Genomic DNA, 21,928 nt, shown 5'->3' on the forward strand with positions numbered 1-21,928 from the left:
AGCACCGTATCCTTTACCCCGTTCCTCCTCACGATCTTGGCTTCCTTTCAGAAGGATCGTCTCATTTCGCCTTCCTTTTCCCAACACTCCTCCTTTCCCTCCTCTCGATTTCGTCACGCTCTATCTCTCCTCCTTCCTCTTCCTTTCGTCCCCTTAAATGCTGCCTTCTCGTTCCCTTTTACCGTCTTATCTTAATGGTTCGCCCCGGCAATCGAAAGTTTAGTTATTATCGTGGCCGTTGTCGCTATGGTTCGCGAGCTGCCTGCCGGCGAATCTCATGAAAATATGGCTGCAGATAGGTCGAAGGAAATTGGCCGGTACGACGCGTATCCGATTCCGCAACACCGAGATCCAAGGTGCCGATCGTTGCCGAAGATTCGCCAGGAAACGATCCACGACCACGTTGAAAAGGAAAGTTGTATTGCCACGCCTCCGGATAATGGAGTTCCCCGACTTCTTGTGAATTTTATCGCCACGGAGTTAAACTACTTTTCGTGGGACTCGGTGGATTTCGTATACAAAGGATAATGATCTTCGTGGAGGCTTTATAGTCCGGCCAGTCACTGGACACACCTCCTTGGACTGGTGTTCATGAGGTGGGGCTATGCCGTGACGAGAGCTTATGGTAAGGTGCTGTTCGTCCGCGACAAGATGGCTTGCGATATAAGTGAAAGGCAACGTAGGATCTTCGTTTGCTCCGCCTCACCCCACTCTTATCGTTAATGCCTAGCTTAATCCCCACCCATATCCCACTGCTTTCTTCGTCAAGCGATTCGACCAATTATGAAAATACTTGTGAGGCGAAGTAGGGATATCGGGTAGCGGAGTATATTTTAGGCTTTTACACCAATTGATGCTGACGTTCCCAAATAGGTTTTTTCCCCAACAAATGTAGTGGAAATTTATTCGAAACATTGGCGTTAAGTACCTTTTCGCTCCCATTTCAAGCATACTCGTAATGCAACCTCGGGACGCATTACCTTAAAACATTCGACCTTGAACGTAACACTGTTTCCGGCATCGCGACATCCTCGTTACGCAGATTCCCTCGAAACTTAAAGTAATAACCCAGCCGGCTCCAAGCAACGTGCACTAATAAGCCACTACTCGTAATTTCCGTCGGAGTTTTAACGTTGAAAGCTCCATTTCGCGTTTAACACACTAATTTCACTATACCCGAATATGCAAGTGTCTCCGGTATTGCTGTAAACATACCTTTCGCTTTATCTTGCATATAACTTTGTCATTACATCTGTTTTAGTCCGAAACCTTAACCGTGGTAACCTTAGTTACATGTGAGAACGCAAGCACGTGCACACACGAAGTAGACTTGTAAATTGCTGTGAAATAGGATTTTATCTTGGCAGAACAAGCACAAAAGATGAAGTGGAGGATTCTCTCTTGCATATTCTTGCGCTTTTTTATTGTTCCACGACTTTAGGAATTATGTCATTCCACCTCGATTTCAAAATCCAGTAAAAAATTATTTCGTCATCTTCAAAAATTCTAATTCTTATCTTGCTAAATCCTCCTCCCAAACAGAGCAGGTGGAAATCAAATGTACGTATATTTCTTAAATCACCGGCTTCAGCGACCCATTTCTCGCCATCAGTCAGAAATAGGTAAACGATGTTCCTCGTTAGTCTATTCCAAAGTTTGAAGCTGATATTCTTGACGATACGAGCTAAACTTGTCTTGCAGATCAGAGAATCGCTTCGCTCCGTAGAACGAGAACTCGTACGTCGGATGATTCTTGGATAAATCATGCGCAAGCAGGTAAACGTTCTCTACAAACAATCCGGTAATGAAATGTGCCAACTGTTACCGCGACGAATGGGTGTCTGACAACATCAGCCCATTAAGGACAACTCATTACCAAGAAGAAGCGACTGCTACATCAATGGGCTGAATCTCAAAACTCGACGAACGACTGCTATGTAGACCGGTCGATTCATTCGGCAAATCACACAGAGAGATTTCAGAAGAATCCGAAATTGGTGATGGTGAAAAGATCCTCTTAGCGCCTGGTGTGTCGACTGTTGGAAAACGAGGATCGTGACTGTGCGATAACGTAGCTGAAGTTCTCCGTTCCGAGGACTCTTGCCGGGAACTCTGAAATTCTTGGTCTCTAACAAAGTTTGATTTCCGTTTAAGTTTCCTAACTTTGCGAACAAGTACTTCGTGGTGAAAAATGATTAAAAATTGTTGTGAAAGGATATATTTGTATCATTCGATGTATCATTATGAAGGATACATTTATATCGATTTGCTCATTCATCAATTGCCTAATGTAAAATATGTGTGTATACCTAATATTTCTTTAGTTATTATTTTTGCACTATTATGAAAATCTTCCACTTGAAAATTTGAATAACGCATTGCATACGTGCCATAGGTGTGGTTTATAACTATGATTCGTCCACCGTCATTGTAAAGTTAATTATCTTAGCCCTGACACGTGAAAATATTAAATTTGAAATTTAAAATTCTCAAGTTCACGGAACTTATAGATATCGGGGGAAGGGATGTTTAATTCATTACCCTGAAGACTCTGGAAGTGGCTCGAAAGTGTTACGTACAGTTACAGCACTCAATTTAAATTCACCAACTTCAGACCCATTAAAGACTCGTTAACGTCGAGAATAAAATTACGTTTCAACATAGCATTTATTGATTCTGAACTTGTCCCTTTATTCTCGGAACAATTGACTTTGTATTTCGAGTGAAAATATATAGTCTATCAGAGACCAATTAAAATTGCAGGTTACTTAACGGAATAAAGTGATAGAAAATTTTCTGGTTTTAATACAACCATGAGAAGAGGACAACTAGAGCCTTTAGGTCAACGATTTGGGCGACATGATCTCGATCGATTAGGTAAAATATTTCATTTTTTATTTTAAATGCATAGTAATTGGTGCATTTACTTGGTCTGTCGATAATTGTTCTCAATGGGATACAAATGACGCACCTAGTGTATCATAATCTTCGAATAAATTGATTAATAAAATTTTTTTTAAATTAATTAATTCTTCTTACTTATGTTTTAAGGCTATTTTCACGACCCAAATCCGGCACCGTTCGACAAATATGAAGGAGTTCCTGTCCGCTTTCGACAAGGCATCGAGAAAGGACGTCAAATGATTCCAGGACCTCCTACCGATTTATTCGAAGAGCAATTCGCGAGAATTTTGTATGGAGAGGCATTATACGAACCATGGCGTTTCGAGGCTAAAGAACGGGTAATCGTGTGATATAATAATGTCGAAGCAATTAATCAAAGGTACCTTTCAGTATACTGTAATTTAGGATAATCCGGCAGATCCGTCGAAAGTGATATTTTATTTTAATTCTAGTATATTACATAATAACAAATAAAAGAATGTTTTTTCTTGCGTTTAATTTTCATTAAAATCATCTATACTACTTCTGATATACTCATGTTACGCAGTTGGAACGCGAACAAGCAAAACTTGGAAGTCATATGTTACCACCTTCACCTGCCAAAAAGCATGCAACACCTGGTGATTGGCACGGATGTTTCGAGAAGGTCAGTTATTTCAGTTCTGCTGTGAAGCAAGAAACCAAAAAAAAGGAACCGGAACTACCGAACCCGAAGATCAAACCTAATCCTCGTGGTGGGCCAGGATATACTAATATTTGTCTGAACCCTTTTCCACCATATGCCCATAATCTTTATGACCCTGAGAGGACAGGTAAAAGAGGTAAAGTATATTTTTTAATATTACGATGTTTCTAATTTTTTTTATATTCAAAATATGGGTCATTCGATATTAGACTAATTATTCAGAACAAGGCCGTTTTAAATTTTCTTGCATTTGTATGCAATTAAATACTAAATAAAAATATTTGAAGCAATATCATAGTACCTATTATCCGAATTTTAATTCCCAGTTTCCCAGTCGGTGTTTTTGTTCTTCACTTTTTGTTCATTACCCTTTTCTGGCTACGACAGACAATATTGCCGAGGAAGAAAGTAATATAAAGAGAGCTCGTAACACGAAAGGAGATTGGAGACCGTTACTTTTTCTACCGTCCTTTTTTTCTTCCGCTAGAATTTTGTTTCCCAAGCTAACACAACTAATTACATTTTTGTCGTAAGGAAAGTTGGAAAATGAAAGCTTGCTATGTTTAGACACTCTTCTATTTTCTCCCTCTTCTGTCTTTGCGCTGGGTGCAAGCTTTCAAAGTACGGTCGAGAGACTTTAAAAAGCGGAATTAACTAAATCGACTGCTTTCATTGGGTTACCTATTATTAAGTAAACGCGTTAATTAGCCACGGTTGTGTTTTCAGCGCGTTTGACAAAAATGACCCAGTCACAATCAAGGGATCAGGTGTTTCTTAAGATATTTATTTTTGATCCTTTCGTTTTTGAAATTTTATGTGAACCAAATGATATGTAAATATGAACAATTTAGGAAAGAAAAAAAGACAATAATATTATATATAAAACTACAGAGACACAAAACAATATACATATTTAATTCAAACATAAATTAATATAATTTAATACTGATTTATTTTTCTTTAATGTAATAGAACGCGTGGGTCGATTTTTGACCGCCAGTGCACCACTAGACTTTTTCCCACCAAACCCTTACCTAGACCAGTCTCCTGGACCCACGTACGTAAGACCTAAAGAAGTTGCAGCGAAAATGATAGGACCCGGTCAATTTTACGTTCCATTTCCTAAGAAACCTGGCGGGAATTATTCGGGTTGTTTCGACAAGTACCCTGCGTACCACAGTGATCCTTACAACAAACGTACTAAGCAACAGAAGGTGGAAGATAAATTCGTCACAGGTGGACCATCTCTACGAACAAAGTATACTAACAGCATTATAAACCAGGTTACGGACGTGTCTTGTAACGCGACAAATTACTTAAACTATCGGGAAAAGGTTTACGCTTTGGATAAGTAGGGTTTATTAAATTTGCGATTAAATTCACAACCTTCACTTTTTCTCTATAAGACTATCTATCGAAAAATATGTATAATAGTTAAGTAGGTGCAAAAGACGATCCTTTCAAAGCGTATCATTCTGTCACGCTCGAACTTACTAATGAAATTCTAAGGAACGTTCCATGCTGTCCAGTCGACTCCCAACGGTCGTAATTAAACGTTCCTGGCAAACATCGCGTGCCAGAACGACAGACTCGTTGCGTCACTTAAAGTGCTGGCCAGCCTGCGCTAAGGTCACCGGTGTTTGACTATCGACAAGGTCTAGGTAATTAACGACTTGTTTTGCCTGTCCGAGGGAAAAACGGTTGCTCATACTGAACGACAAGTGACGAGATCCTGCAGATACCCGCAAAAACATTGATGAGAGGAGAACCAGAAGCTGCTAACAACAGGAGGCGCAAAGAAATTTATACTTATAGCATAAGCGTTCAGCCTGGTTTTTCTACAATTTATTGTAGAATAGCATTTTTATTAAGGAACTTATGAATTATTCTATATAAAATGGAATAATACGAATTGAATTGCGCAAATCGGAGGGTAAACATTCTACACCCCCCGTCGACTAATCCCGTCCTTTCGCACGAAGAAACAGTCATGGAAATGCAGGATCGTTCTTAAAAGAAAGAAAGAAGCGAAACAAAAAAGGGAAGGATCCTAGGATCGGAGCGCAATAAGCGTTTTCGCTTCGCTAGCGCGTTGAAAAATTTTCAAGTGGGCGTTTACTGGCAGACAAGAAATGGCAGCAGGTAGGTATGATTCCGCGAGATTTATTCCGTGGCTGAAGCCGGCCATTCCTCCGTGCCGTATCGTTGCGCTGGTATTAAACATTCCAAGCATTGCGATACCTTCTACCACCAACCCCTCCGATACACACTCCCTCTATTTCTACCTTGGCCCAGCACCAAAGACAGCCACCCTCTCCACACGTACTTACACGGATTCCCAACGAACATATACAGGGTGTTCAATACTATAGAATACATTACTGTGGTACAGGGAACACGTGACAAATAAAAGAGAAAATTAAACGTGTGACATATTGAGTTTTAAGTAAGAGTTACTAGAGGCATGCAAAAGTTTCTACCACTCTCGTGGTTTCAAGTTGTTTATTTTAGTTTATAAATTTTAACCAGGTATTTTTGTTGAAATGTATGTTGGCCATTATCGAGATAAAGAATATATTAAATTGTTTGTTCAATATAAAAATTAGTGAGCATCGCCAGTAGTTTGATCAGTATCAGTATTCACCGTCGAATACAACAAACAATACAAATACGAATATATTCGCATTAGCAGAAAATGTATTGATAATATAAATTCTAGAATATTAACGTTGCAATAAAGATTGAATCACAATTCAGAGGGTAATGTGACTTCACAGACAGCCAGTCTCGTTTACCTTGCGGATGCAATGGTAAACTCAGACTGTGGTTTCTGCCAATACCTCGCAAATACTCGTTCAAATATATACTTTTTTATTCGACGTGTAAACCGTTTGCGACGATTCCCTTGGCTTTCGGTTAGTTGATACTGCACAGGGCAAAGGAAAATCTGTCCACATTCGAACAGTGTCGCTTTTACGAATATTTATTCAGTCTTTTCAGAAATTCCCATGGAAGAGGTTACCCACCGGATAATTCTCTTTGAAGTATTCCTCGTTATGACTGTCTTTTCGATGTTTATTAAACGACAATTATTGTGTATACCCGTCCATTAAACGAGAGCCAGCTTCAGAAAATGATCATTCAGTTAAAGCGCATAACTAATCTGCAACAACGAGTGTATAAAAGATTAACAAAATTTATCTCTCGAAATACATAATATTCGTTTGATGTGTTGACAAGATTTTTAGACACGAAAGAGAATTATGTAGAGTTTATTCTGATAAATTAAGTTAAAGTGAATAAATAATAAAGAAATTATTTATTACGAATATTTCTACTTTTTAAGTATACCGCTACTTTTTCCTTTCCCTCCACTAGTTTTGAATTAGTAGTAATTGAATTAACAGTAAAAAATGTTAATCACATTTTGGAACGTATTATACGTAGAAAGGAATTTGTGTTCCAGGGGAGCAAAGATCAAATGATAAAATTAAAACTCATCAATGCGTGAAGTGAACCAGCAAATTCGATTGATAGAGATTTAATTAAAACGCATTCATTCGGTGTTTACCGTAGTTGGCCCGTGTGGGACGTTTCTGTGCCATCACGAATGTATGTATCTACATACCTTTATAACGAATCTACTCGGCTGTAACGATATGCACACCGATATTTCCATCTATTATTGGTGAAGATCGAAATATTACGCGGTTCGCTGTCACGTGCCAACAGTGATATTGAAACGTGAAAATTTCATGAATGCAGTAAATTGGATATTATATGTGGCAACGTATTAAGCTGTTGCATAGCTTAATTTCTATCTTTCTCTATGTTGAATAATAGTCTCCGTGGTCGTTTATAAACGCTTGAAAATATATCGGTATAAGTTAAGTTATAAACCGTTAGGTTGAAGAGGGATTAGTGCAATGGTGCCGAGCAGTCTTAGGTTGTAACCGTGGTTGATAGTGGTGGAAGGGCAATCCTAAGTACGAGACCAAAGTTGGCTAGGGGTTTGTCCTGGGAAATATGTGGTCCTTGTCGGGTTCACATGCTGGAACAGGACAGTATTGTGCGGCGGGGTCATCGCCAGGAACACCGCTGCCTTGTTCAAACTCAAACTATGGTCCCTCTAAATCGCTTGCACGCTCAACGCTGTACTTCGCTTTCCTTCTCTATCCTATTCTCTCTCATACTTCAACTTTTTGCTTAATTTCATTCTCTGCATACTCCATTTTGTACCCTCTTAAGCCCCAACCAGTGAGGTACATTTTTTACATAGAAAGGTGATAAACTTTTTCGCGCATGGTATTGATAATAAACGAGAGAAAATTAATATTGCAAATGGTTTTGTCATTAAAAGGCCATTTTTAACCCTTTTTAACAAAAAATTTTCATATCCTTTAAAAATGATATCATGAAAATTCTATCTTCTAAATGTTATTCGTATCTTCTTCCTCTTACCTTCTGTCATGATATTTCTTGATCTAAATAGGTCAACGTATCACGGTTGGCTTACCTATCATCGTTTCCACCTGCGATAACCAGCTTCCTGAATACCGCTCGAAAACTGGCTGCACTTCTGTCCGCACGTCCGTCCATGCCCGTTCCACAATTACCTAACCGCTAATCCGCTGTCTCGTCGGCCATAAACGACCGTTTAACTCGAATCGAGTGTGCCATTGTAGCTAAGTGACTTTTCGGCGGTTTGCTGCCTCTTTCCGCCACGTTACGGTCGTGTTCGCCGTATCATCGCTAGCTTATCCCTATGAAATCTTGTACAGAAAAGGGTAACTCAATAATTAAGGTCATCGTCAATAGCCGGCGTAATTCGAATTAAATTAGATTAGACTAATGCCCTTATTAAAATTGGAAACCTCTAGATTTTTATTAAAACCCTTTACGAAACTAAACTCCAAATTTGTATAAAGTATCAATTATAATATAATGGCAACATGAGCCAACTATTTCAATTTCTCCATGAAAATTAGTAAATTCAAACTAAACTCGGATGTAATAACTGCTCGTTCGCGTTCAGAATTGACCAAAGGAAAGAAACCACAGGGTGTGAAAATCCATGGAGAAATACGCGCAAGGAACGGTAAACTGGAAGGTTTGAGGTGTATGCAGAAATACGCGCGTGTACAGGCGACAAACTATATTATGATTTAATTAAAACCAAAACCTCGTTTTCATTTCTAAAAGCGAAGCCAGAGCATGCGAACGCAAAACTGTCGACAAATTAGCAAACCTCTGTCCGGACTTTCCCTTCGTTCTCGGCCTCGTTCCCGCATCGACCACGGATCCACCCAGCTGATTCCGACTTGATAAACTTCTCAATTATCAGAATTAATTAAATTTGTTGGGTCGATGTTGCGCCGGTTTTGCCCGGTCGCTTGGTAAGCGCGCGGATTAACGGCGGGGAAAAAAGAAGGGCCGAATGTAAAAACGAGAATAAACTTCGAGTGACGGTAATTCGGGGTAAGGGAGTTGGCCCATGCTTGTATCCTGTATATCCTTGAATCAGGGATAACAAACTGTAACACGGTTTCGTTGGCCTAGAATCACGGTTATGCAATTAATTGATCGAATTGTTTAATTGTCGAAGCTTGGAACAGTTTGGCACGATTGGTTGTTGAAAAGTGTCTACTGTGCAGTGATAAAAAAAAACCTACTTTTTGGCAAGCAATTTGTTTAACTTTTTTTTCCATAACTCGTATTTTACGCAAGTTCCAACCTAACACTCGAGATACCACAACTTTTTCCTCTTCTTAGACTAGAATTACAGTTTCCACGGAGTTACGTCGTTAAGTACAGCCTGCACATCCGCGTGATAACGTTGGGTCGTTCGTGTCCCTACGACAGCTACGGTAATACGTTTTCCATTACTACTGACCAAGCCTTGTTAAATGCTCAATTCAAGCCGAACAGAACAAAGGGATCAATTAATTTTGAAATTCAACGATTCGATTACCAGGGTCACTTTTATGGTATTCAGAAACTTTCTTTCTGCTTTCATTTTCTTCCTTTTTTCTGAAATTTTAATTTCACGATCAAACGTGCATCGGGTGCTTCTATTGAAATTAGGGATTCAAATCTTTCAAGTCACGAATTTAGAAGCAGAAAATAAAAAAAGAGTCTAAAGTTTTTGAAATATTTAAAATTCGATCTTTCATATGAATCGTGACTCCTGGCATCTAGTTGCAAATTACGACGGCATTTGCCAGTGGGTCAAGATACTCGCGAGCTCGCAATAAAATACTGCGTTCATTAATTAATTCGCCGGTGATATAGCGCGGCGATATGTCGCGCTTGGAAGTTGGCCCGAATCGCGCGACAGTTTTGTTAATGGACACTGTTCCCTGGCGTGGCTGTTGCCGTATTCACAGATCCATTAAACAGCTCGCGGAGCGTCGCGGGAATTAAATGAAAAGAATACGCTGTCTTCCGCGTTTGGCCCACCGGGAACAACGAGGTACTCGGTAACGATTATGAAAGCGACACGACGCGACGCGAACTCGGCAAACAAAAAGGAAAAGGGGCAAGATAAGAATCATCAGCAACTGATGGCAAGGATGAAGGTGATTAGGAAAATTGAAGATGGAGGATTCTGTGTGAGCGCGACAGTTGTATTCACACGAAACGTAGATAGGCTTTCCAATTTATTGAAACAGCCGAGATGTTTTGCAGCTCACGGATGTGTCATTTTGTTCTGTGACATTCTTCGAATATCTCTGCTCCCATAGAAATGAAATGGTTCTAAGAAGAAATGGTATTTAAGAAGAAATTTAAAACGACAAGGATAATATTTTATCCGGCATATGAAAAGTTGTTGGATTCCAAAGTTGTAAGACAGAAACGGTAAAAATGACCATGTCCGTTGTTAGCGAAAATCGCTAGCAAGAAGTTAAGAAGGAGACAATCAAGAATTTTTTCATTCTGCGACTACCTTCGCCAGTAGCAGTTTTCTAAAATTCTCGTTTGTACAAACTTGCTGAAACGTGCAAGGCACGACAGGCGTTTCAGGTGTGCACGGAATCTGCTAGAATCTGTCTGAAAACTTAGAAAAGCCGGTCATGAAACGGGCTGCTGTAAAGTGGGATAAAAAGTACATGAAAACGTAGCCCGTGGTGGAGAAAGAGTTTTCAGGATATTTTCGTTGCATGTGAATCGCCGCAGGAATAAGGAGGAAACGTTTCGAAGCTGATCAATTATTAAGCTCAATTTTTGAAAGAAAGCTTCTTGCTTATTACAAGAAAATTTTATGACTTTACATTGAAAGCTATTTGAAAAGTTTTATGCAGTTGTTTTTAATTAGATTGCAGTAGGTTTAGATCATGATTGACTCTACCACTATTAATTGAAGATCATGGTTCGTTTGCAAATAGCTCCGTTCAAACACCTCAAAAAAAAACTACTTCATGCTTCACGAGAAAAGGTAACATTTTCCAATTGAAAGACACTCGCCCTACTGTTCCAACATTTACCCAAACATCCTTCAACTTTTATTCCATACGAGTATTTCCTGTAGGTTCTCTCAACATCCGCGACATCCTATTGAACTCAAACGTTTATTTACCATACCTGCACGATCGTCAAACAAGAAACGTCAACATTGACGTGCAGTAAATACCGAGAGGAACAAACTACGGCCGACATCATTTATTTCCTACCTGGAAATATTTCCTTCAGATGTTTAGAAAACTTTTCTAACGCGGCGATGCATACTTTGAGGAGGTTCAGTCTAGCGAGAACTTTGAAAGGTGTCGACACGCTGTACAAAGGACATACATAGTCTCTCTCTCTGTAGTGAAGGATAGCTAGGGTTGAATTAAATTTCGGTTAAATTTGAATGGAATTATTGATAGAAAGAATATTTGGATGTCTTTGGAATTTAAGAACGTAATTTTTCATTGACCGACGTTTCAGATTCTATATGTTGTAGTACGATCTTCCCATCTAAATAATATATTTAGTCATCGTCCATTTAAAAATTAATTTTCATAATCAATATTTCAACATCCTTAAACTTTAAACTCAATATTTTAACCCACCCTATACGGCACTCGAAAAAGTTTCCCCTGACTTTCTCACTTGTTCGATAATCGATCAGGTTATCTCGTGGATATACGATAGATGTACGATATAACTTAGGGGTTGGAAAATTGATTGACGATGCGTAAAAGGAGAACGGCGAAGTCCGATGCGTCGGGTAAAGGACGGAAGCAAATCGACGAGGATTCCTGGCGTGCCGAGTTAGAGGCGATCTCGATTAACGAGGACAGCTGGTGGTGTATGGTGATACTGATGGTCGAGACGATCGTCGAACACTCAAAGTGCGTGTCAATTTTCAACGCGGCTGCTGAAGATGGTAAACGAAAAGCAATTTACTCTTTGAGCTACCGGCAAACCTTGGACGCTGTGAAAGTGTTTTCGAACCAGAGCCTGGATAAATGCCCAACGATCCAGGGCGTTTGTCATTACGCTAGCAAGATTCTGAACGAGGACAACGGTGTACTGCCCTGTTGGCTGATGGCACGAGTTATCAAATATTTGATATACCGAGCCAAAGAAGAGAACATTGGTGTGGTGAAAAAACTGGCTGATCTGGAGCGTAAAATAGATGAAGAGTATTTGATCATGCAGACTGTGGCTGATTGGGGTAGGTGCATAGACCAGTTCCGTCCAAAAATTTGCCCTCTTGGCAAAAAGTGGTCTTATTTCTCGTAACTATGTTGTATAAGAGAAGGTTGATTGAAAGAGAGAGGACATAAAAAAAAATTTTTTTAAATATACTGATCGAATTGTGTAACCTCCTCCTTTTTTTCTATTTATCTTACCATGTCTGCCATCATTATTTCAACAGGACAACCAAAATCAAAGGGGTTTGACCCAGAGGTATTCAACTTCAAGGCAAACACGAAACTGAGGAAACGCAACGAGGAATGGCGGGATACCGTTTACGTCGATGATGCTCCGTTAAACGGACCAAATCTCTACGTGATTCTCACCGGTTTTCAGAATCCAGATCTACCGGAACACTTGATGGAGGTGGATGTACCGACAACCTGCATCCTCAGGATTCTAAGACCGAACGAAAAACTGGATCGAAGAGTGGAACAGGAACCAACCGAATCTTCGACCACCAAGAAATTACAATTTCATGAAGCGTATTTCGTTGAGAAAGCCGATTTGTTTAATTTTTGGACAACAATCGAGAAACGATCGATGGATCCTAAAAACCATCCACATTTATGTGACATTGCGTTCTTAACCTTCTGTCCGCCAAAAGTTCCACAGGAATTTGATGAAGATGAATATGAAACTATGAAGAAGGATATGTACAACAATGTATCGTATTTCGTGTATGATATTTATGATCTTCATCGACAGCACAGTAATTACTTGAAAAGTATGTACGTGGACAAGAGTATTCTTAACGTTGTAGAAGAAAAAGTGGATACGAAGGTTTATGAGGCATTTTTGGATGAGATACCTCCGGAATGTGTTACTGTGCCGTTGGTATTGCTGGCTATGTTAATGCAAATTGAAGAAAATGAAGGAAAACTAGAGGTTGAAAACTTTGTTAATGAGAAAGGTGATGCTAATGTGTCTGAAACGGTGAGTATGATTTCTCAGATAAATAATTTTGACACTCTGATTACAGTTCAGCACTTACCTTTTGTTTTACCATAACCCATAGTGATTCTTCTTCTTATATTTTTTATAATTTTCACTCAATTTTAAAAATTTGTTATACTCTAAGGCTTAGGATAACACTAAATACTCAACACTTTAATCAAGCTAGGGGACATGGTCGACCCCGGATAAAAATACTAATAACATATAATTTCCTTCAGACAGAAACCGAACCTGTCATCCAATCCTCCATTACCCTAATTCAACAAAAATTAGATTTCCTGAATCTTAAATTCGGTCTAAACGAGGTCTACAATAATGAGGAACCTGACATCGAATTAATCCATGGAGACTCGATGAACGAAGTCGTTCGCCTTCTCCATAACACCACAACCATAGCCAACATAGTAAACAATATTTTATCGATCTTCTGGCACCCGAGTATCGGCATTTTTAATTCGCAGCCAGAAATTTCTGAGAAAAAACGTAAAGAGTACTCTCGTCACCTCGATGAAACTAGAGGTTACTTCGATGTTGAAATTAGCAACGAAGAGATCAAACACTATTTGCATATTTTATTGTTCGACAGAATGATATTTGGACCACCTGTGTTTAACACCGAAAAACCCGTATTGAAAAGTATGATGAATTTACAAAGTTCAATCTCCTCGTTGAAACGCAGCAAATCGTCCTCCGATCTGACCTTAAAATCCACCGACAAAGTTCACATTCAAAGCGATGGGAATATTGATTACGGTAAAATCGTGCCAACTTTTGTCGAATGTGCTTCTCTGTTCGATCTGATAGATCCCCGTGAATTGTTAGCACCCGGTTATTTACAAAACAATATATTTAATAAAAGAAAAGATGACAAGCGGAGTTTGAAAAATTTCAACGACGTGGAAGTGTTGTCGAGGTGGTTTTTTCTGCAGCTTCTTTACGAATGTCTTCAAACGTTCGATCACACGGAGTCTCAGTATTTTGAACCGACGGATTCGTTGTTGCTGTATTTCGGTAACAAGAGGATAGTTAATGGAGTGCACCAGGAGGAACGAATTTGCAACATTCGAACGCCAGTTCGTCTTCGCGACTTCAACGAGTACGTGGTAGCTGAAGAAAAGGATTGGATACGTCGCGAGGAAGAACTGTACATATTGCAGACGACCGAATTGATCGAAAGATTAATGATGAAGAGAGCCGAGATGTACGACGAAACGTTGCTGTTCCGCGACGAGGACTTCATTCTGCCTGGATCCTTGAAGGCTAGGGATCTTGCGAAACGGCGGGATTTACTTCGACAAAAACGAACTCTGGAAACGGGTAAGTGCTGTGGATCGAAAGAGTAGCGATACAGTTTGCCATCCCGCGATTCTTTTATTTGTGAGAAGTGAATATATTTATACCTGACTAAAAATTCGTTCATCGTAGACTAATCACGAACTAATTCGTTCTACAAGTTGCTTCGTTTTACCATTCGTTCGCTATAAAATCGTTCGTTACAGGATACTCTATTATTTTTTTTTAAATCCCTTCGAATAAAACAAACATCTATATTTTTTCTTCCATAGAAACCACTTCTGCTGAGGAGACGGTAGAAAGTTCAAAGAAGAAGAAAAAAACGGCTTCTAAGAAAAAGAAACGACAGGATGATAAAGCCACTACTGAAAAAGCTAGCTCGACGTCGAGTCCAGACCTAAGGTCCTTTTCAACAACGAAACAAAGCTTATCGGTTCATACAGTTGAAAAAGAAACAGACTATGAGTTCGTAGGCTATGATCTTGGCAGATTACGCGTACAAATCAAGAATACCAAGAAAACTTTTTCTTCAGCTGATGGTACTTTGGTGCAAGTGGAAATGGACGACTGGCTTTACAAAGACAAAGACATACGGATTACAGTTACTGTACACGATTACAGTTTACGATTATTTCAGCGAATTAATAATGGCAGTCGTGAAAGCAGCAAAATGTTTCATTTAACGACTGGAACTGGGATTATCCTTGCCTTTGAGAAATTCTTGATCCCATCGCGTTAGTATTTCTTTATTCATCCTTTCCTTTAAAGTTCCTGTTGTTAGTAACCGATTTAAATTAAATTCAGAATTAATCAATTCCAAATTGCAAAATTTCACAACTTTAAATTTCAAATTTTCATAATTTATATCACCATTATGTGTACATTTTATGGAATAATCAATTAGGCATAAAATTTTATATTATTTAGTGGAAGAAAGAAATTCTCAGGACAGTTGGCAAAATATAAGCGTCAGTTTCAAAGCATCATGGCCGACTGGATTACTGATAGAACCAATCATCGGTACCGAACCCGATAATCCATTTTATATTCGTCAATGCTATGGGACATCGAAAAGATACGGTAACATCAATGGCGTCCATGAAGTTTGCAGAAAGTTTCTGAGAAATGGAACCATTTTGAAGTATCTCGACGATGGAAAAATTATTGTTCTTCGACCTAATGGAGTCATTGTAACTTGTACATCCTTCGAAAAGCTTCCATTTGACGAATACGAAGACAATAAAGATGACACGAATTTTCAAAAAGGTGAACACACTGATTCTTTATATATCAGTATTATTTACTTTTACGAATTTCGTCGTTGCATTTGGAAAGTGTAAAATTCTAATTTCCAAGCTCCAAATTTCAGATTTAATCATTTTTCTACGTATGAATATTATACAATTACAAAACACATCCTATGTAAAAGAAAATTCTTTTTAAACTGAAAATAGCTTATCGAAGACGCGAACTGCAATTTTAAAGGTGACAGATCAAGCAGAGAGAAGAAAGTTTTTAAAATTAGAAGAAAGTCGTCGAGTTTGCTGAGGCCTCAAGCGGTTAAAGTGGTCGAAGGAACTCCTACACCGTTACAGCAGAGTTCATCGACGGTGAATCAAGTGATCGTTAAATTTCGTTTTGATCCAAGCACCAGAACGATCTGATTCAATTAAAGACAAGAGTTCAGGTTTTGAATGATATTTGACCGTTCATACTGGACCAGACGAATTATTTAAATAATAATTGAAATAGTACCTCTTCGGTCTAGAATTCTTCTTTTTTTTTTATACAAAATGAATTAGACCTAAGGAATCCCTCTCTTGTCTAGAAACGTAAGACTTTATTTACATAGAAGCTTTCGCCCTTATGTTTATTGCGATACATCAATGGAAGAGCCACCCTTTTCACTGATCCGTCGAACGTGATGTGTCCTCAGGATCATGACAGTATCCTGTCAATGGATGATACACCGGTCAAAGTGTTAGGGTACACGGTGCTGGATCACGATGGTGGATGGTACGAGGTGGCCGACGACTTGGTCGTAAGCGTACACCATCGATTACTCGTGAGGACAGCCTCCGACTACGAGGTCAACGAGAAATTCACACGTCGAGCTGACGGCACCAACATGTTGCTGAATTCTAATGGGGAATTGATTGTCGAATTCCCTGGTAAGTTCTTGTCACTTTACAAAATGATCCTTTGTTCTTCTTTCGTCTTCTTAAATCTCGTTATCCGTCTGTTAGTACAAGATTTCCTTTAACGTTAAAGGGAATATTATACCTTTAAATTTTTATATTTTAGAATTCAAATTTTTGGATTTCAATTCGAGATTTTTAAATTACTTAATTTTTTTTTTTACTTTTAGCATCGTTCAGCTGTTCATAATTAAAAATTCTTAATAAGAAAGTGAACAATCAAAGCAATTTCAAAAAAGAGAAAAATTTGCTTGTCACCGGTTTCTCGAATGTTTGTGGCAAGTGTATTCAACGAGCAAACAAAGTACAGTCGAGATGAGGAAAGTTTGGATGAAAGTTTATGAACTTGGTTTTCGCATACGTTCTGAGAAAACGTTTTACGTGCTGCAGCCGTGAATCGTTGCATAATTTTGCATCTTCGTCAAAAATAAATATTTACCCTCGCCAAACTCGATATATAACATATATTGTAACATATTTTGTACTATGCCACTGTGTTACCTGCATTATTGCATAAAAAGAAATTACATGATTAGTCGCAAAAGTGGAGGCAACCTTGATTTTTTATTAAAAGAAAAATATTTTTGCAAATTTTCCAGCAGTAATTAATTTTTGTTAATAACATTCTCTTTACCAGAACACCTCGTATATTTCACAGATTAATCATATTTATGTTTCGTTCAACTTTTCTGATACATTCCCCTATAAAAAGAAATTATCAGTCAAGCTAAGGATGAAACATTTTACGGTTACACGAGAAACGCGGTCTCTGGTGGGTAGAAGTTCCGTGGGTCAGAAAAGTTTGCTCCATTTTCGATAATGTCGATTTTAATACAACCGTGGGAGCCTTAAGTGCTTTTAAATTCATTACTTCTTGAAGTGGCTCGAGCGAGTTCTCGGGCAGAGGTTATTTGGCCGTTGGTATTCCCTTTAAATTGTTAGGGAAAAATGGAAACATAAATTTCAATAAAAATTAAAAAGAATTTTACTTAGGGTTACGTATTAATATACAGATTTGGTGCAAAGGGTTAATTGTTATTGTGCCAAGTTCTTAAATTTCCAAATGAAGTTTATAATGAGTAATGATTTTAGATGGCACGCGTATCACAACCGGATATACGATAGAAAAGGAACCAGTGACGTGTGACTGGACCGAAGAAGAAATTCTAGAATATTTTGTATCTAAAGAAAGCCAGGAGCAAGGAACTCAAAACTACGGTGTATCGTTTGCGAATCTGAAGCACTTTGACGAGGCTACCTCAAGACACAGCTTCGAATACGAGGAAGATGTGACTGGGCTATTGATCGAGGATGGCTTTGTCTCCGTTCAGTTGACATGTCGCGTGGAACACAAGAACTATGCCACGGTGTTCTACGATCAGTCAACAGTTAGCTGTACTTTATCGATGCCAGACAAAGTTCGAGTCAGCATATCCGGAAGAGGTGATTACGAAGTTTCGATGGCCGATGGAGTTGATCTGAAGGTAATCGAAACCAGCGAGATGAAATTCATTCCAATGCAGATATCTAATACCCGGACATAGTTTTCCGAGTGCTGAAATGTACTTCACCCTTTTTACCCTCAACTCCATGATTTCCAGTTGAAATTTAATTTTAACTTATTCTGAACTTTATTTTCGAAATTTCTTACATTGTGCGCAATTTTTCATTCATCATTTTACATATTCATTTTTTAATTCAACTGCAGATTCCAAATTAACGAGTTGGAAAACTCCCAGAAGTTCTGTTTCGTAAAGGTCCAATTGTTTTTTACTTTTTCATGTGCCATATTGAATCCCCCATTTTGAATTTCAACCTAATCTAACCTTGTATTCCGAGCACGAGGTATAACTTGTTGAGTTTAGGACAATTTTTCGATTTCCTGAAACTATCAAACTGATGTGTTCAACGGGGTAGATCTACTGTTCGATCGCAACATGTTAATATATTGAAAGAAATAAGACAATGGCCAGAAATGGTAGATATATGTACCATTTTACCCATAGATCAAAGAAGATGGTGTAACGTTCAGAGGCAACTCGTGCGCCATCTGTGGCAACCGATCAACCTCCACCTACAACTTCTGCCTCTTCGAGTTTCCGGCCGTTATATTTTCCACTACAGACGTTTTTAAAAATGTATTCGAAGTGCTGAATGACGGTAGGACGAGTTACCATCGCAAAGAAACGTTAGAACGTCAGAAATCGAAGTCAAACGTGGACCTTGTCGAAGGCAAAGTGACTTACCAGGACAGAGAAGAGACGGAGAACGAAGGAAACGAATGCTTTGAGCATTACTGCGATCACGAGAGGCTCTGCTTCCGGCCCAATGACATTCGTTCCAGAATATTTTCGATAAATCGGAATCTCACGGCTTACGAGTACCTTCATCGATCCGTAAGCAACCAGGCCGAATTGGCAACCACCTTTGATAACCAGACTAGCGCCATCATCTATCCTAGTCCACACAGACCGAAACTTCGTCGACTTATTATGTTTGAACCGTTGAAACCTGAGTCGCAATCAAAGACCCTGCTAACAATTCAGGTTAGATAATGAAATTAACCGTTTCCTTTCTGCAGCTCGTTTACAAAGATGTTCCTTATTACACAAACTGCCCTTAAAAAAAAATGAAAAGATGTATTGATAAATTTTCTTTACGAAATTCCAAATTTAGTATATCAAATGTTTTTAAAACATTTTTAAGATATTATAAACTTTTGCGTATTTTATTTATCATATTTATCGCTATTTTTTTAAAAAGAAACAAACATTTAACTTCTATTTTCCTAATTATTCGATTTTCCAATATTTGAGGAATCGATGACCCTCCCAGCAGTCAATGTATTAATTACCGTTTTAATACCGATATCTTTATAGTAAATGTATTTTATTAACACCAGCATTCTGGATTGAAGCCAACAAACTTCGATAGAAGAAAGATGTTACGAAGCACATACTCGATTCCCTACGATTGGCCCTTTCCGTTTGGCAAAAATGGCGATGGTATTTGGGCAAATACTCACGACCTTCCTTTAATAAGTAACATGGAACACAATTTGCCAAAGTTATTGAAAATTCGAGTTTTATACGGTTTCAAGGAACAAAATGTGAATGCGGTCGTTGATCTCCAAAGGGCACTCGGACGCTATTGGATGTCGGTTAGTAGATTAATGTTCCTTTTATGCGAAACTACTGCCAAATGTTCCAATTAAATCCCCATTGGTCTTGTAATCAAAAGAACTTTGATTTTGAAGGGTACTTTCAATTCTAGTTTTGTTCAAACCTCAACCAGCATTCAACTGAAAATTCTTACATCATTAATCACTTAAACGACATTTTTTTAGGTTTTCCAATTTCTCTTTTCGTTTACAATAAAATAACATAAATAATACCTATCGCTATAACCAACAATCACTATAAAAAAAAAAGGATAAATTTATTCATGAGTATAAAATTAATAAATTAAACCTAATCTAATTCAACTTACTTTAACAACTTTTCACCTAACTTAATGCACTCAAAAATGTCTATGAATTCAGTTAGCCTCTGGTAGTCACGAACCGTCTATTAAGAAGATGTTAGAAATGAAGAAGCTTGTACCAGAAAAAACAGTATCGATCTACGATTATTTGGAGAACAATCTTCAAAATTTAGCACTTGGTATTATTAAAACTATAGACACTGTAACCTATAAAAGTGGTTTAGAGAAACATTGGATGAGACCAAAATCAGAACATCCAATGCGATCAAGCAAATTTGTCAGATTATTGAAAGAAACTGCGACGAATAAAGAAGAATTCGACTGGTACAGACGTTGCATGAGGGAAGGAATAGTTTTGCCATATTTCCAAAACAAAACTGGAACTTGTTTCCTTTGGATAGAAGAATGCATGGTGAATGCCGTGAACATATCACAAGCTAACAGACCGTCTATCAAAATGAATAAAAAGTAGCAGAATTTTAGATCATCCTCTTATTCGACGTACTGCCGTCAGCTAAGTTTCCCTCAGGATTAAATTAACTCCATCAAAGAGCCTCCAAGTTTTTGAACGTAGACGGCGATCTGCTAACCAAAAGTTAAGAGAATATGATAAACAACTCGGGAAAATTGCTTGAACATATAATTAGCTCGATGTATAAAGAAGACGTTTAATACAAAACGTGAGTCCGAGTTCCAATGCGTTCCAATTATTCAATAACAAGGTTCTTTTTATTAACAGCGTCATTATAATTAGCCAATCGTTATTCTCATGGAATTTCTTGTGATCGATGAACAGTACTTCGTATATACCTTAAACACCTACATCGCATTTTATCGCTTTCAAATCAAAATAATCTTTAAAAGTATTAAAATCTGAGACTTCGTTATTCTTAGGAAAGGCCCCTTCTTCTGAATCCAATTGCCTGGAACGCCCTGTATAATCATTTCACGATAGAAACTCAAGTGTTCATTATCAGGATGCGTCTAATGTTCCGCGTAACTGAATTAAAACTGTTAAACGAAGGAAACAATTTTCCAGGGCGGTAGGTAAAGCTTTACCTTGAAGAATCTGCTAGCGTGCTATCAAAAGTTTTTCGCTCGTTTAAGCTGTTCCAGGCACAAAACCCTGCTTTCCCGCGTCGGAGCAAGAACGTATCAAGTCGATAATTGAAGAAGCTCACCGACTATCAGCATCTAGCGGTGATAAATTTTTTGCTTAGACCCTCGAGGCGTTGGTGACCAACTTTCAACGGTGACGATGATTGCTTTCGCCTTTTACGTTCTTATAAAAACGATTGTACAAATAAACGAACACAATCACAACAGCCCAACACATATAGCGTGGCACTAAAGCAATTTATTCGCTTCTGTCGTGATGCGCGATATAAAAATCAGCTTCCATCGTGATGAAAATTCATACTGGAGATTGTGGGCAGCTCACCGCGAAACGAGAGATCCCTTTTGTACCAGAAATCCCAAGGCGTCTTCTCATCCTTTATTCACCTGCAGTCGGGGTGTATCTTTCCACCTACAGCAGCACAGTTTCGCCTTTCGAAAATCCCTGCTGGAGATCCGTGGATCGCGAACAGAAACGCATGCTTATTACGTGCACTGAAAATGATTCGGGAAGAAACAATACGGCTTAAATCCAACCACGAACTTCGAGAAGCTGATGCAGTATCTTGATGCTCTTCGCGTTCTGGTAAGAAAAAAAAAAAAAGAAAAC

General features: G+C 38.5%; 2 protein-coding genes across 5 annotated transcripts; both read left to right on the top strand.

Moving 5' to 3' along the window:
* Nucleotides 1-2,365: 2,365 nt before the first annotated feature.
* LOC117607552 (cilia-and flagella-associated protein 96) lies at nt 2,366-5,128 on the top strand. The gene is made up of 4 exons (XM_034331370.2): nt 2,366-2,877; nt 3,052-3,242; nt 3,452-3,725; nt 4,562-5,128. The coding sequence occupies exons 1-4, from the start codon at nt 2,814-2,816 to the stop codon at nt 4,942-4,944; spliced, it is 912 nt and encodes a 303-aa protein (XP_034187261.1). The 5' UTR covers nt 2,366-2,813; the 3' UTR covers nt 4,945-5,128.
* A 4,858-nt stretch (nt 5,129-9,986) lies between these two features.
* On the top strand, nt 9,987-21,849 carry LOC117607655 (uncharacterized). 4 transcript variants are annotated; one of them, XM_034331598.2, is made up of 14 exons: nt 9,987-11,024; nt 11,118-12,248; nt 12,453-13,207; nt 13,447-14,545; nt 14,794-15,255; nt 15,449-15,787; nt 16,007-16,140; nt 16,458-16,692; nt 17,812-18,203; nt 18,726-19,265; nt 19,622-19,879; nt 20,261-20,882; nt 21,097-21,245; nt 21,310-21,849. In XM_034331598.2, the coding sequence occupies exons 2-12, from the start codon at nt 11,762-11,764 to the stop codon at nt 20,672-20,674; spliced, it is 5,115 nt and encodes a 1,704-aa protein (XP_034187489.2). In that variant the 5' UTR covers nt 9,987-11,024; nt 11,118-11,761; the 3' UTR covers nt 20,675-20,882; nt 21,097-21,245; nt 21,310-21,849. The 4 variants fall into 4 exon arrangements, with proteins under 4 accessions (XP_034187489.2, XP_034187494.2, XP_034187492.2 ...); XM_034331601.2 differs by having other exon boundaries at nt 9,988-11,024; nt 16,007-16,131; XM_034331602.2 differs by lacking the exon at nt 9,987-11,024 and having other exon boundaries at nt 11,856-11,957; nt 12,029-12,248.
* The last annotated feature ends 79 nt before the right edge of the window (nt 21,850-21,928 follow it).

Source organism: Osmia lignaria, chromosome 6, assembly GCF_051020975.1.
Source record: "Osmia lignaria lignaria isolate PbOS001 chromosome 6, iyOsmLign1, whole genome shotgun sequence".
NCBI lineage: Eukaryota > Metazoa > Arthropoda > Insecta > Hymenoptera > Megachilidae > Osmia > Osmia lignaria.